Genomic DNA, 18,569 nt, shown 5'->3' with positions numbered 1-18,569 from the left:
ACTAACGCACAGGCAGCAGACTGAAGTGTGCCCGGTATCTCCTTGAAAGAGGTCTATTTGCTTATCTTAAAAGCCTGAGGGACAGGTTTCTAATTTAAAACCCATCTAGGGGTCAACTGCAATAGTCTTCAGAGATGGAGGAGGCTAGTAGGCACCATTTTCTTCCTCTCTCTCTGCGTTATTCCAGGTCACCTGTCTCTCAGAAAGGAGCTTTTGCACATATCTGGCACCCTGGCATTTGTGGCTGCTGCCCACAGGATACATATGCTGATAGCCTGGCTCTGGTGGCCAGTGGGGTTTGTGTTTATGGGTTCAACAGGATAGTAGTAAACAAAGAAACTGTTCTTGATTGGCTATCATCCCAGAGCTCAGTGTAGAGGGAGCAGACAGACAGGCCCATTTCCATCCTCCCCTGGCAGAGGTATATTTTCATACTTTAATACCTGTTAATTTCCCTTATTGAGATTGCAAAGCTAAGTAGTATGCTAGTTTCCTTTCTGTTCCCCTCTAAGATTGTAATTTCCTAACTGGACTGCTTATGAAATTTATATTTTACAAATCAAATTTATTCTCTTTTTGTTCCCTACTAAATTAGCTGTTCTTAAGTTATGTCACATTTTAGCTTGTCTCAAATATTAGTCAGTTTGGGCTGCCATAACAAAATACCCTCGACTAGGTGTCTTAGACAACAGAAATTAATTTTCTCACAGTTCTGGAGGCTAGACATCCAAGATCAAGGTTTGGCTAATATGGTTTCTGGTGAGAGTTCTTTTTTTGGCTTGTGGATGAAAGTAGAGGCAGCCTTGCTTCCTGCACCTGTGATAGGAGTTGCATCCCTGAAGAGTTCTAAATTGCCTGTGGTGGTGGTGGTGGGGTGTCATTCTTCCTTTTTCTTGAAGGGTATCAAAACTTTATAGATAGATAGCTCTGTGTTCTTGTCCTATAGAATCCCAGTAGTCTGACAGCTTCCTTTCATTCTGTCCTGTTTTTTCTGTCCTCTTTAGTTCCAGCTGGCAGTGTTTCTGCTGGTGTAATCCTGTTTCTATTCGGGCTTCTGCTGAAGTGGCTGATTAAATTTGTGGTTCACACCCATACGAATATCCTTATCAAATACTTGTTTAGTCACACCCTCACTGTTCTCCATAGAGCAAACTTTCTCATTTTTTGCAATGTATATAGGTGGAGAATTTTCCAAATCTTCATTTGTGGTTCCTTTTTGGTTAACTGTTCCTTCAATTTATCTCTCTCTCCTCACATTTTGTTATAAGCATTGAGGAAGACCCAAGCTGTAACTTCTCTACTCTGCTTAGAAGTCTCCTCTGCTAAATATCTGTTTTCATTGTTTATAAGTTCTATCTTCCACAAAATACTGGACACAATTCAGCCAAGTTCTTTGCCACTTTTAATAAGGATCACCTTTCCTCCAGTTTTAATAACCTATTTCTAAGTTCTGCCTGAGACTTCACCAGAATGGCCTTTTAACATTTTTAGGTTACAGCAGAACCCCATCTCCTGGTACCTAAACTGTACTAGCCAGCTTGGGCTGCCATAACAAAATACCAAAAACTGGGTGACTTAACCAACAATTTATTTTCTTGCCATTCTGGAGGCTGGAAGTTCAAGATTGAGGTTTAGTTGGTTGGGTTTCTTCTGATGAGGATTCTCTTCCTGGCTTACAGATGGCTGCCATCTTGCTGTTTGCTCACATGGCCTTTCCTTCACAAATATATGCAGAGAGAGAGTGAGCCAGTGAACTTTCTTAATGACACTGATCTATGGGACCAGGGCCTCCTCCCTTACGACCTCATTTAACGTTGATTACTTCTTTACTATAGGTACAGGCGTAATGGGAGTTAGAGCTTTAACACACATTTTGGGGCCCTACAAACATTCAGTCTATAACACGTCATACTTTGGAGCATGACTTTCTTACACAGTCCTTTCCTTTTTTTTTTTTTTTTTTTTGATAGAAAAGAAATCTGCTTTATTACCACGACATGAATATCAGCTTGCTCCTTGGTTGGTCTGTCTGTTGCTTGACATCCATTTCATTCTTCTTCATTTTTCTTAGAGGCTGCTGGATGGAAATCGGAAACATCCCTTATTGTTAGCAGCTTACAAAGGAGTGTGTGTACCAGAAGTTGTCTCTTGGCAGAACTGAAGTTTTAACCCAGACTATCTTGTGTTTACTTTAACATGAATCATAGAGAAGACAAAATCATGTGTGTTTTTCTCTACTGTGTCAGGGTCCACTTGTGTGTGTGTGTGTGTGTGTGTGTGTGTGTGTGTGTGTGTCTGTGTCTGTGTCTGTGTCTGTGTGTTGTTATAGTGTTTTTAGAAATTTGAATTTCCTAAGCAGGTTCATCCATAATCCTTTCCACTTCTTATTAACTTACTATACCTGGCTGCCTCAGCCATTAAAGGGAGAGGCTCTCAAACTTTAGCATGAACCAGAATCATCTGCGGATTTGTTAAAACAGATTGCTGGGCCCTAGCACCAGAATTTGTGATTCAGGAGTATGGGGTCTGGCTTGAGAAAGTACAGTTCAAACAAGGTCTCAGGTGATGCTCCTAGTCTGAGATTAGCATTTAGAGAAAAACAAATTGAAGGTACTTATTAGCCTCAAGGACATTTAAGTTTGTTATCTCATTGTAAATACACTTGTAGCACTTTGACTGTTTCCCCTTTTTCAGTAGTTGAAATCCCAGTCATCCATCCTGATCCAGCTTAAATGTTTTCTGCCCTGTGGTGCCTCCATACCAATCCACTTGGGATGAATTCTTCTTTCCTATTCTGTCAGATATAGTTTTAACCTGTATTATAGCATTCATTTCATTCTAGTTTGTAAAACTAATTGTTCACATGTGTAATCAATTGTGAATTTCTCAGTATAGGGAATATATCATAGTCACCTTTTTATCTGCCCCCTCCCTATCACAGAGCACTCACCAAATTCCAGTAAGCTTCTACTGAATCGAGGTTGCTGTAATTGACCCTTGAACAACAAGAGGTTAGGGGTGCACACCCTTTGAGCAGTCGAAAATTTGTTTGTAATTTATAGTTGACTCCCCCATATACATGGTTTCTCCTTATCCAAGATTCCTCCCTATCCATGGTTCCCCCTTTACGGATTCAATCAACTGGTGGATTGTGTATTACTGTAGTATTTCACTATTGAAAAAAATCCATGTGTCAGTAGACCTGTGCAGTTCAAACCTCTGTTCTTCAAGGGTCAACCTTAGTCACATATGAATTACATTAATCTTTTAAATTCATTTATACTTTCATTTAACACTTATTGAGGGAGGCAATGCTCTGGGGTGGAAGGAGTTACTGCTTTTGAATTCTAATCTCATTTACTAGGTGTGATCTTGGACAAGTTGCTTAACCTCCTTGAAACTTGTTTCTCATTGTTAAAATGGGCATAATAGTAGTATTCACCTTGTGGGGTTGTTGAGAGGATTAAATAAGATAATGTAAATTGCTTGGCTCATAATAAATAACTTATTGTTAGTTTGCTCCAAAATGGGTGAGAGTTTTATGTTGGGAGTACCAGATTTTGAGTGTACTCTACTGGCCTCATTTCCCTGGTTTGAGAATTAATGTTACTTGAGTGTTCATTGCTAAATTCTGATAGTTGAATTTTATAGCTTGTCTATAGGTCTTAGGATGAAATGAGAAGAAACCACCTAGAGCAGACACACCTATGCCTGCTTCGAAAGGCTATGAGTTAGGGGGAGGGTATAGCTCACAGTGGTGGAGTGCATGCTTGGCTTGCACGAGGTCCTGGGTTCAGTCCCCAGTACCTCCTCTAAAAAATAAATAAATAAATAAATAAATACCCACCCTCCTCCAAGGCTATGAGTTATCTCACTAGAATCATAGACTTTTTTTGGTTTCATGGTCTTTTGGGTAATATCTTAATTTAGTTCCCTGAGTATTTCTTAGGGAAGCAGATAGCTATGACTATTAATAAACATTTGTAACTCATCGAAACAACTTTCATACTTGATTAAATTCATTTTGTCTTAAAGAGCCCAGCCATTTTTTTAGCCATCAATAAACTGAAAGGAGAAAACAGCTAATCGGAATGATGAAGCATTTCTTCCAGGCCAGGAGGGTACTTTTTTTGTTATATGTGGATATATATAGAGAACAATATAACTAGTGGAAAGATTAACATACATAAATCAGTTGCATTTCTTTACACTAATGATGAAATAGCAGGAAAAGAAAGTAAAGAAAGAGTCTCTTAAAATCACATCCAAAACAATAGAATACTTAGGAATAAATCTGACCAAGGAGGTAAAAAACTTATACATGGAGAATTACAAAACATTGATTAAGAAAATTATGCAATCTACAGACTTAATGCAATCCCTATCAAATTACCCAGGACATTTTTTACAGAACTAGAACAAATAATCGTAAAATTTATATGTAATCATAAAAGACCCAGAATTGCCAAAGCAATACTGAAGAAAAAGAATGAAACTGGAGGAATAACCCTCCCAGACTTCAGACCATACTGCAGAGCTACAGAAATCAAAACAGCATGATATTGGCATAAAAACAGATATGGATCAATGGAACAGAATGGAGAGCCCAGATGTAAACCCACAAACTTTTGGTCAATTAATCTTTGACAAAGGAGGCAAGAAAATACAGTAAAGACAATCTCTTCAGCATATGGTGTTGGGAAGACTGGACAGCTGCATGTAAGTCAATTAAGTTAGAATACTCCTTCACACCATAAACAAAAATTAACTCAAAATGGATTATAGACTTAAACATAACACAAGACACTATAAACCTCTTAGAAGAAAACAAAGGCAAAACAGTATCCAACATAAATCTCAGCAGTGTTCTTCTAGGGCAGTCTACCCAAGCAATAGAAATAAAAGCAAAAATAAACAAATGGGACCTAATTAAACTTACAAGCTTTTGCACAGCAAAGAAAACCATAAGCAAAACAAAAAGAACCTACAGAATGGGAGAAAATACTTGCAAAAGATGAGACAGACAAGGGCTTAATTTCCAGAATATACAAACAGCTCATACAGCTTAATAAGAAAAAAGCAAACAACCCAATCCCAAAATGGGCAGAACACCTAAACAAGCAATTCTCCAATGAAGACATACAAATGGCCAATAGGCAAAAAGTGCTCAATATCACTGATTATTAGAGAAACGCAAATCAAAACTACAATGAGGTATCACCTCATACCAGTCAGAATGGCCATCATTCAAAAGTCCACAAATGATAAATGCTGGAGAGGGTGTGGAGAAAAGGGAACCCTTCTACACTGTTGGTGAGGATGTCGTTTGGTGCAGCCATTATGGAAAACAGTATGGAGATTCCTCAAAAGACTGAAAATAGACTTACTATATGATCCAGCAGTCTCACTCCTGGGCATATATCCAGAGGGATCTTAATTCAAAAAGATACATGCACTCCAGTGTTCATAGCAGACATAAATGCCCATCGACAGATGACTGGATAAAGAAGTTGTGGTATATTTATACAAGGGAATACTACTCAGCCATAAAAAATGATAAAATAATGCCATTTGCAGCAGTATGGATGGACCTAGAGATTGTCATTCTAAGTGAAGTAAATCAAAAAGAGAAAGAAAAATACCATTTATCACTTATGTGGAATCTAAAAAAAAAGAAAAAAAGAGGACAGTAAGGAACTCATCTACAAAACAGAAACAGACTCACATAGTAAACAATCTTATGGTTACGGGGGGAAAGAGGGTGGGAAGGGATAAATTTGGGAGTTTGAGATTTGCAAATGTTAGTCACTGTATATAAAAATACATTTTAAAAATTTCTTCTGTATAACACAGGGAACTATATTGTGTATTTTGTAATAACCTTTAATAAAAAAATATGAAAAAAATATGTATGTATATGCATGACTGGGACATTGTCCTGTACACTAGAAATTGACACATTGTAACTGACAGTACTTCAGTTAAAAAGAAAAAATGAGTGGAACATAAAGTATGTGAATATTTTACATAATATGTAATATATAATGTTTTTACCCAGTGTTCTTTCTATTCCATTGTTCCATCCAGAATATCACATTTAGTTGTTGTGTCTCCTTAGGTTCCACTTGCTGTGATAGTTTCTCAGACATTCCTTGTTTTTCATGACTTTGACACTTTTCAAGAGTGCTTGTCAGATATTTTGTAGAATGTCCTTCAATTGAGATGGCTGATGTTCTTCCTGTGATTAGACTAGGATATGGTTTTTTGGAGAGAACACAGGGGTGAATTACCGTTTTCATCACATCATATCATGATATCACTTAGCATTATTAATATTGACCTTCATCACCTGGCTGAGATAGTGTTTAGTAAGTTTCTCCACTGTTAAGTTACTCTCCCACTCCATATATTTTTCTCTTTGGAAGGACTATATGCATCCCACACACTGGGAGTGAGGAATCATACTCCACTTTCGTGAAGATTATCTACATAAATTATTCAGAATTCTACATGGAAGATTTGTCATCTTAGTTGTTTATTTATATATGTTTATTATATGTATACACACATTATACTTTACTTGATACATATACACACATATGTTTTTGGTTATAATCCAGTACTACTCTATGTATTTTGTTTCTTAACTCTTCCTGTTTTGACTGTGGGGGGCTCTTTCAGTTAGCTGCTGTATCCCTTTGACATAACCCTGTGTGTGTGTGTGTGTGTGCGCGCGCGCACGCGTGCGCGTGTATGTGTGTGTGTATGTATTCGAGCACCTACTTCCTTTCTGGCACTTCATGGTGTTCCAGGCTCATCTTATATATAGCCTGCCCAATCCTAGAATCAGCCATTTCTCCAAGGAACCTTCATTCATTTTGTTGGAGAATGGTATTAGAAACCAAGATCAAGGTGTTAGGTGTTCTTGATTTTGACCTACTTTTTCTTCTAAAAGATAACCATAATTTCACTCATCCATCTCTTTGGCCACGATGTTTTCTCTGTATGGAATGTTCTCTACCTTTTTTCTGCCTGGTGAACTCCCATTTCATCTTTCAGAAGCCTGCCCAAGTACTACTCTTGCTGGAATGCATTCCTTAATTCTGAGTCATTTACTTTTTCTTTTTAATCTTTTTGCACATTTTATATACTGTTATAGCATGTATCCTCATATAGCATTGTTTGTTTACGTGTTTACCCTCCTAGACACTGAGCTCCTTCAGGCAGTGGTTTGGGGGCATTCTTTTTTGTTTTAAGAAAACAAAACAAAAACCCTTGTCTGAGAGGAAAAGAAATAGTGGTGGTGATGCTTAAAGTGGGAAATTGGATGAAAGGTTTTATAAAAATTAGAATCTGAAAGACTGCATATTACTACCATGCTTAACCTGTTTTGTTTTCAATACAAGTGTTGCTCAATGGAGGCCATATGAAAAGAAAGACCATTTTGTATCAATCATAGTTTGGTGAAAAACAAAAATAGTAAGTAGACCACTAGGCACTTTAAGCAGGAAGGGAATTAGATGCTAATGAAACCTTTGGCTGGGTTAGAGAAGAGAGGTCTTTGCTTTCCGGAAATAAGTGATTATAGGGATGGCTTGAAACTGCTGCCTGTGATCTCAATTATTTGCAGTTCTGAAGGCAGTGATTTGTAAGAGCGCACTTAGAGGCCATGGTGAACTTTATGTCTTCTGTCTGTTTGAGGTTTTATCTTTCACTGCAGGGAAGGATTATTTTACTTTATTTTTTGGTCCTTATCTGGCATTAACTGTGAATCTGGGGGATTTTTCACATATATGACATGTCACTGTCTTTCTCTAAAGGTATCCTATTTTTATCATTTTGCTTAAAGCTATGTTTAATGCTAACTGGGAATGGGTGCTATTGTTAAAGCATTTGGCTGAGTGGGAGATATGTGCTAGACGTATAGAAATACATGTGTGTGTCAGTGTGTGTTTATGTGTTTTTGATGAAAATTCTGTTTATTTTTAGGGAAAGCCATATGCAGTGTTCACTTTGAGATCTTGTTACACTTTTGCTTTTTAGTTACTTCTAATAAATGTACAGAGTTGTTTATATTCCTGGTACTTGCATATTTGTCAAATAGTCCTTATTAAATATTGATTTGATTTTTTTTACCTCTTAGTATTTGTGACACTGATGGATCAAGGAAAGAGTCTAGGCTTCACATTTTTTATTTCTGTAAATAATCTCTACTACATTTTAATGGCATTTCCTTGTAAACTAAAGTTTGGGGGTTTTCCCATACATTTTGGAGGCTCTGTTATTAGGTGTATATATATTTATCATTTTTGTATCTTCTTGATAGATTGTACCTTTATCAATATATGATACCACTTAAATTCTCTTATATACATATTTTAAACTTAAAGCCCATTTTATCTGATATTGGTTCAGCCACCCATCCTCTTTTTTGCTTAGTAATTGCATGCATATTTCCCCATCCTTTCACTTTCTACCTGTATGTGTCTTTGGATCTGAAGGGAGTTTCTTGTAGACAGCATTTAGTTGGATCATCTTTTTATCCTTTCTGCTAATCTCTGCCTTTTAATTGGAGAGTTTAATCCATTTATACTTAAAATAATTACTGATGATGAAACATTTAGTTCTGCCATTTTGTTCTTTGTTTTCTATGTGTCATATCTTTTCCCCACTCCATTCTTTCATCACAGCCTTCTTTTGTGTTTGACGTTTTGACTGTACTGTTTTGATTCCTTTCTCATTTTTTTGTATATATATATATATTTTTCTTTTTTAGTGGTTACTCTAGGGACTACAAATAACCCCTTCAATTTGTAACAGTCTATTTTGAATTAATACCGACTTAACAGTATACTCCTGTTATGCTCTTGTACCATTCCATTTCTCCTCCTTTATGTTGTTATCACAGCTTGCATCTTTATACATTATGTGGCCATTAACATCAATTTATAATTACTGTTTAATGCATTTGTCTGTTAAATCACATGAAGAAAAGAGGAGTCACAAACCAAAAGCACAGTAATACTGGCTTTTGTATTTATCTACATTCTCATCTTTACCAGTGTTCTTTATTTCTCTGTAATGGCTTCCAGTGACTGTCTAGTGTCTTTTCATTTCCCATGATGGACTCCCTTTAGCATTTCTTATAGCATAGGTCTAATAGTGACAGCCTCCTTCAGCTTTTGTTTAGGAATGTCTTAATTTCTCCTTCAGTTTTGAAAGGTGATGGGTTTTTTTTGGTTCATAGTTCTTTGCACTTTAATATGTCATCCCACTGCCTTCTGGCCTTTATTGTTTCTGATGAGAAATTAGCTTTTAATCTTATTGAGGATCCTTTGTATATGAAATACTTTTCTTTTGCTATTTTCAATATTGTCTTTGGCTTTTGATAGCTTGAATAATTTTAGTTGACTGTTCTCAAGTTCTCTGATCTTTCTTCTGCTTAAAGTTGCTCTTGAAATCTTGTAGTTAATTTTTCATTTCAGTTATTGTAGTTCTCAGTTATTATAGAATTTTTGGGGGGCCTTTGTAAGATAATCTTCATCTTTTTATTGGTAATCTATTTGTTGATACTCCACCCTCCTGATTTCTATTAGGTCTGAGTCCATGGTTCTTTGAGCTCTTTGAGCATATTTAAGACAGTGATTGAAAGTCTTTGTCTAGTTAAGTCTGATGTCTGTTCTTCCTCACAGCTTCTGTTAATTTCTCCTTTTTTTCCTTTTTTTTTTTTTTTAATATATAGCTTCTTTAAAAAATTTTTTTAGTGGAGATACTGGGGTTTGAACCCAGGACCTTGTACATGCTAAACAGGCTTTCTACTACTGATCTGTTACCCTCCCTCCATTGTTAATTTCCCCTTTGAATGGGCCATACTCTTTTTTCCCTCTGCATGCTTCACAGATTTTTTTGAATAGTGAACATTTTAATATTATAATGTGGATAACTCTGGAAATAAAATTCTTCCCCATTTCTCATGGTCTGTGTTTGTTGCTCTCTGTGAGTTGTAGTTTTCTGTTTGTTTAATGACTTTTAAAAACTATTTTTGTAAATTTTTTTGGCCATGAGTGGTTTCTGTCTTAATCTCCTTAGGCTACCATGGCAAAATACCAAAGTACAGAAATTTATTTATCATAGTTCTGAAGACTGAAGTCTGAGATCAGGATGCCAGCATGGTTTGATTCTGGTGAGAACTCTCTTTCTGACTTGCAGATGGCTGCCTTCTTGCTTTGTTCTCACATGGCATTGAGAAAGTGAGAGAGCAAAAGCAGGCTCTCTGCTGTTCCCTTCTTATAAGTGGCACTAATCCGGATTCATCGTGCGGGCCTTACCATTATGACCTCATCTAACCTAATTACCTTACAAAGAGACAATTATTGGTAGTGAATTAGAAACTTTTACCAAAGGATTGCCTTCCTACATGGAAGCATGCTGTGTGATCACTGTAAATTGTAATCTGGGCTCCACAATTGAGCTACTACTCATTTTCTGTTTTCACTATGGAAGAATTTGGGCCAGTGGAGAATAGAAATCCACACAGCTTGTGTTAATTTTGAGTAATCAAAATATGAGGCAGCTAACTAATGTAGTAAACCCATTGCATTAATCTTGAATCAGGAGCCCTGTCTTTTCATACTTCTTGTTACTGTTTTATTGAATATGGCTTAGGCCAAGATTCTTCTCTCTGAACTTCTGAGCTTTGTATAAAATAAGGGGTTTGGATTAGTGTCTACTCAGGATCCCTTGATACATGGAATATTTATGAAGAATCTATTTGTGTCCTAATTTCTGTTAAGATTCTACAAAAAGCAATTATGAATAGTAGTACAAGTAAACATTTTAATAAAACTAAGTTTGAGATACTTGTGTGTATACTATTTTGTTTAATTCTTTTAACAACTTTATGACATAGGTAATGGCAGGACAAGCTGCTGTGCTAGTAGTTTCATGGAAGGTCTGTGTCTATGAAACTTTCAATAAATTAAAATTTCCAATAAGCTGTAGGAGATCCGGGGGAAGCTATTTGACATATACTTGATAGATAACCCAATGCTAAGTGAAATAAAGTACTAGTAAACATTAACCTAGCTATACTACATTTTAGGTACTCTATGCTCTTAGGAAATTATTTTTGAACTTTGCACTGAATTTCTCCTCTAATTTGCTGCCTGTGCTGACATAGCTGCTTTGTTGAAGTAAGACTCACATTGTCTGGCACTTTTAGTTAAGGGAAGATTAATGTTGTTGTATTGATTACTTCATTGCAGATGAGTATTTTCAGTATACTTCCAGAAAGGTGAATATATAAGGAAGAATTATTGGCACAGTCTCACAGAGGAGGTCCACTGACACCTGGGTGGTAGGAGGCACAGAGATCCTCATAGAGTGGCTCCTTGTTGGCAAAGTGTTGGCAGATAGCGCGGTTGGATTTGTCTTCCATAACCTGGGGCCCATCCTTGGCTGGGGAGATATTTTTTGATAAGAGATAAGCTTTTTAACCTTTGAGGATTTCTCTGCTCTTTGTAAAACTTTCCCTTAGGGGGACTCCCCATGGCCTGCTCGAGGAGAAGGAGGTTCAGCATTGACCCCTCCACCAACCACCACTGTATGGGCCAGATCTTAGGCCTAGACCTCCATGAATTGGGCCTATGCTACAGGGAGATGAGAGACTCAGCAGTGGTGGAATCATTAGTCCCCCTTCATCCTGGAGGACTTCTCTGTGAAGAGCTGACTTGGGGTCACCAGGCTTTCCATTAGCCATATGGGAAAGGCCCAGAAGGCTGGGTGGTCCAATGGGACTCTCATCCTTTTCATCTCCAGTCTTTTCCCGCTTGACAGTGGGGGCCACTGCTGTTGCTGTTGTTGCTTCTTTTGTTTCAGCATTGTGGTTGTAGCAATGGCTGCAGTGGGATTTTCGTCTTATTTATTTTGAGTTAATTTTTGTATAAACTCTGGATTGAAGTTCATTTTTTAACATATGGATATCCATCAGAAGCTTTTTAATAAAAGTTTTTCTGGGCAGCTAGAGTTGTAGAGATCATTTTAGGCTCCAAAACTCAATATTTAAACGTATTTTCTTTTATTACTTTATAATATTGTCTTTTATTTCACTGTAATGTAAATTTACTTTATAATTAACAATTTTCAAACCATCTGTGTAAAATGCATAGGAGTGTTAGGCATTTAGTGTCTTGGCTTTATTCATATACCTATTTAAACTTAAATTACACATTATGCTATTTACTTTAAGGCTAATTAACCTCCCCAAATCCAAAATTATGTCTAAGATTCTTATTTACTTTATTTTCAGGCATGTACTGGCATTGAAAATATTGATGAAGCTATTACATTGCTTGAACAAAATAATTGGGACTTAGTGGTAAGTATTTTTGTTTTCTTTTTTCTAGCTTTATTGACATATACTTGACATAAAATGTTGAGCATTGTTTAAATATATGTATATATTGCAAAATGATTACCACAGTAGGGTTAGTTAACACATTCATCAGCTCACTTAGTTCCTTTTTTTCTCCTGTAATGATATCTTTTAAGATTTACTCCTTTAGCAACTTTGAAGTTTACAATACAGTGTTGTTAACTATAGTTACCATGCTGTACATTAGATCCCCAGGATTTATTCATCTTATTACTGGATGTTTGTACCTTTTGACCACTTTTATTCATTCTCCCCCAAATCCTGGCAACTACCAGTCTACTCTGTTCTTACAAATTCGGTTTTCTTTTTAGATTCCACATATAAGTGAGATCATACAGTATTTTGTATATCACTGTCTGACTTATGTCAAGTACTTTTTTTATCTGACAATCAAATTTTATGAATTCTTCAATGTCTTTAACATTCCTTATAGGTGGTTCAGCATACCATAGTCCATCTATAATTCTAATCTGAATGAAAAATCTAAATGTCATATCTTTATTAGGAAGTTCATATTTAGTTCAGTATTAAATTACTAAATTATTATGAATTCTTAGGTAATTAAATAATTTTAAACTTGCCTTCTCTTACTGTGTATTGAAAGGTTCATCTTCCTCTCTAGTATTATGGTGGAGATGACTGGAAGGAGAAAAGTCAGATTTGTCTAAATGTCTACATAACTCTATTTGATGTTTCTCCTTCAATTCTTTTGGAGGGGAGGGGGCCCTCACTGATAATTACTCCTTTCAAAAGCTGTTAAAGAAGTGGCATTCTGCTGTGGCTTTCCTTATGAACTTCAGGCAGTTTATTATAGAAGTGGTTTAGGTTTTTTTTTGTGGATAGGGGCCAGTAACTCAAAAGGCAAGACACATCACAGCAGTACACATTGACAGAGCTGTAATTTACTTACAATTGCCAGGCAAGCTAAAAATGACTTGTGCAACAGCATAGGAGCAGTACTGGTTGTGTTAAGATAACACAGATGTCTCTCAATGCCTTTGAAATCCTAAAAACGTCTAGCACTTCTTCAAAATTATAATTTAATTTTCAAAAGTCAAAACTTGAGATGTTTAACTTTAGAGCTAAGAGTAGATATGTAGGTATATTCAAGTCCATACATGGACTTACATAACTAACTATTAATTATCTATGTGTTTTGTGTAGATTTACCACTATTAATTTGCTTACTCAAAATATAAAAAGCTTATAAAATAACTCATTGTAATGAAATGAGAAGATACAGAAATTTAAAAATCACCTTTCATTCTATCACTTAGAGATAGACCAGAATGTTTTCCTTTAGTTACATGATTAAAAAATTTTTTAATGCAAATGAGATTGTTTTATTCCTACTATTTTGTAAGCTGCATTTTGCACTTAACCTATCTTGCAAGTGTATTTCTTCCAAGTAATTTTGACTGTTTATTATTCATTTTAATGTTTAATGTTTGGATGGTATTTCATGGTGTAGTAATAGCATAATTCTACCTGCCAGTCCTATGCTGTTAGACATTTAGAATTTTTGTGATATTTTGGAATTATATATATTACCCTATTGGACATTCTTGTGCATTCATCCTTGCATACTTAACATATTGTTATCCTAGAAGGTATCAAATAAATTCAATTCATAATTGAATTTCTGAATCAAATTATATACATATTTTAGGTTTTTTGTTATTTATATTGCCTTCCAGGATGATTGTACTAATTTAAATTTCCACCAAGTATATAAATTTTTAAGATTGCCTATTTCATTAAATCAGTGCTGTCTTACCTTTTCGTCTTCTGGCACTTGTTAAAATTTACAAAATTTGTATGGACTGTCTTTAGATCCATGCTTTAACCACGATTTATCCTCTTGGCAAAGCATGGTATAGGTGACATATTCCTGATTTCTATGTGGAGAAAGGGGGAAGGGGCAGCAACTTATTTGGAATGATACCCCCGGGTTTCTTGACTCAAAGCTTTTGGAATAGCAAAAGCATTGCTTTATTTAGTTTGTATATTTGTAGGGTATTATTGGTGGAGGTTAAAAATCCCACCAAGCCACTCTTCCATGGTACTGATGAGAGATATGGAGTAAAGGGAGGTTATAGGCTGGGAGTAATGGACTACAAGTTGTTGAAGTGAGAATTACCATTTGTAGGGGATGGATTTAAGTTCTTTTCTTACCTGCTTTCTCTTGGTCCATGTTCATTAGTTATGAAGGTTAAACATTTATTGGTTCTGAATATTTTCTCAATCTAATAATCGATCTAGAGTATTGTAAGAGGAGAATTTTCCCACATAGTGTTAAATAATTGAATGGTACAGGTATTCTTCAACTATTTCTCAGTTATTTGATTTTGGAAATAATATAATAAATAGCACTTGGGCTAAAAACTCTGGTGCTATATTTTTGGTAAAATGTAATCTTACCCTGTGTTGGGCCCAAGCAAAAGCATCAAGCTATCTTTCACAGTCTTACACTTCGGCTTTTTTTTTTTTGAAATGTATTTCCTAGCTGACTTGACTTCGCTAATAATCCAGTTTTATCCACAGTAAAGGTTTGCCGTGCTATGTAATTTTCTTACTCTATACATTTTCTCATTTCCCTTGTTTTTATATAGCACTCAGCACATTGTGGTTTTTAAACAATGAAACAATTATTTTGAATAACCCATTACTAGTTCAGATTTTCATTAGGATCATAGAACTTTTTATATGATGTTTTGTGTATTTTGTCTGTGCATTTTATTTTGTGTTTCTAGATTATGATTAGCACTGCTTTGCATCTTATGGGCCTTATGGAACAGTTTACATAATTTGACTGTTTAACCTAGGATATGTCTATATTTTAAATTCCCTGAACATATCAGTTAGATTTCTCCTTTGGTGTTTTTGTGCACATTTTACTAGAGAAGTGTAGAGGAATGTGAGTTAGGCATTGCAGCCTGGAATTGTGATGAATTTGAAAAAGTCCAGGAACAAAAAAGGCTTTCTGTTGCTAGTGAATACTTGCAGCATATACAGATTTATGCTAGATACAGTGGAGGCTTAAAAAAGTGTTAACACTATATGGTGTCTGATTTTGAGACGCATACTGAAAAATTAAGACGAGTGATCTTTTATACATCTATATTATACTCAGAAATGGGAATAACTTCCTGAAAACATAATGATTGCAAATATTTTAGCTATTTTATAGATTTAGACACACAAATAAAAAATATTCTGTATGAAAATATAGCCCAGTCCAGGGAACTTTAGTCATTAGCCACTTTCTCTGATCTTGTACATTATTTTCATTATATAGCTCTTTATAAAGTAGTGCTTCCAAACCCTGTGTTTTAAGTACCCTACAATTGACTTTCCTTATTTTGGTGCACTGGCAGATTGGGTTATATATGCTAAAATTCTGAAAACAAAAATAACATGAATTTTAATACTATTGGTAAGCATCTGGGGCTAGTCTTTTACTTGACGTGAATCGATAGTACCACTTCCCTACCTCCATCTGCCTCAGACTTTCATTATTCACACTGTCTGACACTTTTAGTTAAGGGAAGATTAATGTTGTTAAATTGACTACTTCATTGCAGATGAGTATTTTCAGCATAGTTCCAGAAAGGCGAATATGTAAGGAAGAATTATTGGCAGTGAATTAGAAACTTTTACCAAAGGATTGCCTTCCTACATGGAAGCATGCTGTGTGATCACTGTAAATTGTAATCTGGGCTCCACAATTGAGCTACTACTCATTTTCTGTTTTCACTATGGAAGAATTTGGGCCAGTGGAGAATAGAAATCCACACAGCTTGTGTTAATTTTGAGTAATCAAAATATGAGGCAGCTAACTAATGTAGTAAACCCATTGCATTAATCTTGAATCAGGAGCCCTGTCTTTTCATACTTCTTGTTACTGTTTTATTGAATATGGCTTAGGCCAAGATTCTTCTCTCTGAACTTCTGAGCTTTGTATAAAATAAGGGGTTTGGATTAGTGTCTACTCAGGATCCCTTGATACATGGAATATTTATGAAGAATCTATTTGTGTCCTAATTTCTGTTAAGATTCTACAAAAAGCAATTATGAATAGTAGTACAAGTAAACATTTTAATAAAACTAAGTTTGAGATACTTGTGTGTATACTATTTTGTTTAATTCTTTTAACAACTTTATGACATAGGTAATGGCAGGACAAGCTGCTGTGCTAGTAGTTTCATGGAAGGTCTGTGTCTATGAAACTTTCAATAAATTAAAATTTCCAATAAGCTGTAGGAGATCCGGGGGAAGCTATTTGACATATACTTGATAGATAACCCAATGCTAAGTGAAATAAAGTACTAGTAAACATTAATCTAGCTGTACTACATTTTAGGTACTCTATGCTCTTAGGAAATTATTTTTGAACTTTGCACTGAATTTCTCCTCTAATTTGCTGCCTGTGCTGACATAGCTGCTTTGTTGAAGAAAGACTCTATTCAGAGAGCTTGTATTTATCTTTTACTACATGTCCCAACTTAAGGCAAAAATTAAACAAATCAGCCTGACTATTTTTGGATCATTACCGAAGTTCTAGTCTTTAAAGATAATCTTGTATTAATAGAAGCTTATAATAAAGTTACTAACTCTGAAGAGCCAAACCTGAGGAAATTTATGCACATAATCTGTCTCATTTTGTGATTCATTGAGATGCTTTGAGACGTTTCCGTTTCACCAGTTTTCACTTTTGAAGAAAGGTATTTTAATAATTATCCTAAAATGTCTTAGAACAATTTCTTCTGCTACCCTACTCAGGATGTGGCCTTAGAGTTCCTCGAATGTACACTGCTTTTCTATTTTATACAGTGTTATGAACACCTGCAGTTTCATGAATGAACTAGTCTAACCAGTGACATAATGAGTCTCTGTTGTCATCAGAAAGCAGCCAGACATTGAGTGCTGCTCTTCATCAAAGCCATTGCACACTGGCTTATATTTATACAGATCTTTGCTATGACAAAAGAGATATTACTGGGAAGGAATATCTCACCATATCAGTTTTTCTTTCTCTGCTGTAGCCTTCTTTGTTTCCCTTGTTTTTAAGGGACTGTAAGCCCTTTAAATTTCTATGGAAGTTTTCAGTTTCTCCATTTGTAATTTGACCACCATCTACCTCTGTCGTTTCCCCTTTTATTGAAGGTCTACTTTGTACTAGGTATCATGTCAAGTGATATACCTATATTATTTCATTTAATCTTCACACTAGTCCCAAAATGTGGCTTGGTAGGTATTATCTTTATTTTATAGATGAGAAACTGGAGCCCAATAAACTTAAGTAAATTGTCCATGCTCACGCAGCTGATAAGGGGTAAAACTGATTTTGAACCCAGGTTTCTCACTCCATAAAATTTTTAATAGCTTTAAAATTATAGCTTAAGGTTATTAAATTTTCCCTTCCTAGTGTGTTATTCTTTTCTGAACTCCTATACTTTTCTTTTTATCACTCACAAGTAATTCCACATTGTCAAGTGAAAGAGCTTTTACTGCAGTCACATAATGGTACTTTGTTTATGCTTTGTCTTCAAATAGGTTTTAAGATTTTAGAGGAAAGGAATTATGTTTCTTATTTTGTCTTGCACATGGTAGTTGCTTAATAAATGCTTATTTGACTGACTGATTTTATTATTAACATACTAATTTTTAAGTTTATTTTCTGTTTCCATTATTGGGATATTTGAAAGGTCTTTGCTGTTAAAACTACTGACTCTTCTTCTAGTCTTTTCCTTATCTGGCAAATGTTTGAGAAAGGTTTGAGAAAAGAGAGGGGTCTGGGTACTCAAGGCATACGGTTGGGCTGATTTCATTATCTCACTAATAAAATTTAGATGGTCTCTACCTGTAGTAGCTTTTTGAGAAATATTATTCACTGATAAATGCTTTTTGGCAATTTTTTTCTTAGCATCTCAAAAACAATTTTTTTCTCTCCTATTTATTTCTGATTTTACCATTCTGCCATAAAGAAAGCTCATCATATAACCCAACCTATTTAAAGTTTTTCATCAGTTCTGCCTCTCAGGAAAAAATCTAATGTGATAAAAGACTACTAGTACTTAATGTACAATTAAATGGGCATGAGAGAGTTGTTTTCTTCCTTTTGAAGGAAAGCTTA

The 18,569-nt window shown here is 35.4% G+C and overlaps 1 protein-coding gene and 1 pseudogene across 2 annotated transcripts in view; one reads left to right on the top strand and one right to left on the bottom strand.

Moving 5' to 3' along the window:
* Positions 1-18,569, top strand: part of FAF1 (Fas associated factor 1) — a 378,757-nt gene that overhangs the window by 40,125 nt on the left and 320,063 nt on the right. For both annotated transcript variants that reach the window (XM_032494244.1, XM_006180232.2), the window contains exon 2: positions 12,308-12,376. Coding sequence is in view for 1 of the 2 variants with exons in the window: in XM_006180232.2 (XP_006180294.1) it covers positions 12,308-12,376 (69 nt within the window). In the remaining variant the exon portion in view is untranslated. The remainder of the gene's footprint in view (positions 1-12,307; positions 12,377-18,569) is intronic.
* LOC102506630 lies at positions 11,249-11,880 on the bottom strand (annotated as a pseudogene).

The sequence above is a fragment of the Camelus ferus genome, chromosome 13 (genome assembly GCF_009834535.1).
Source record: "Camelus ferus isolate YT-003-E chromosome 13, BCGSAC_Cfer_1.0, whole genome shotgun sequence".
Classification (NCBI taxonomy): Eukaryota; Metazoa; Chordata; class Mammalia; order Artiodactyla; family Camelidae; genus Camelus; species Camelus ferus.
Note: the sequence above shows the minus strand (reverse complement) of the source record. Positions and strands in the feature narration are given on the sequence as shown.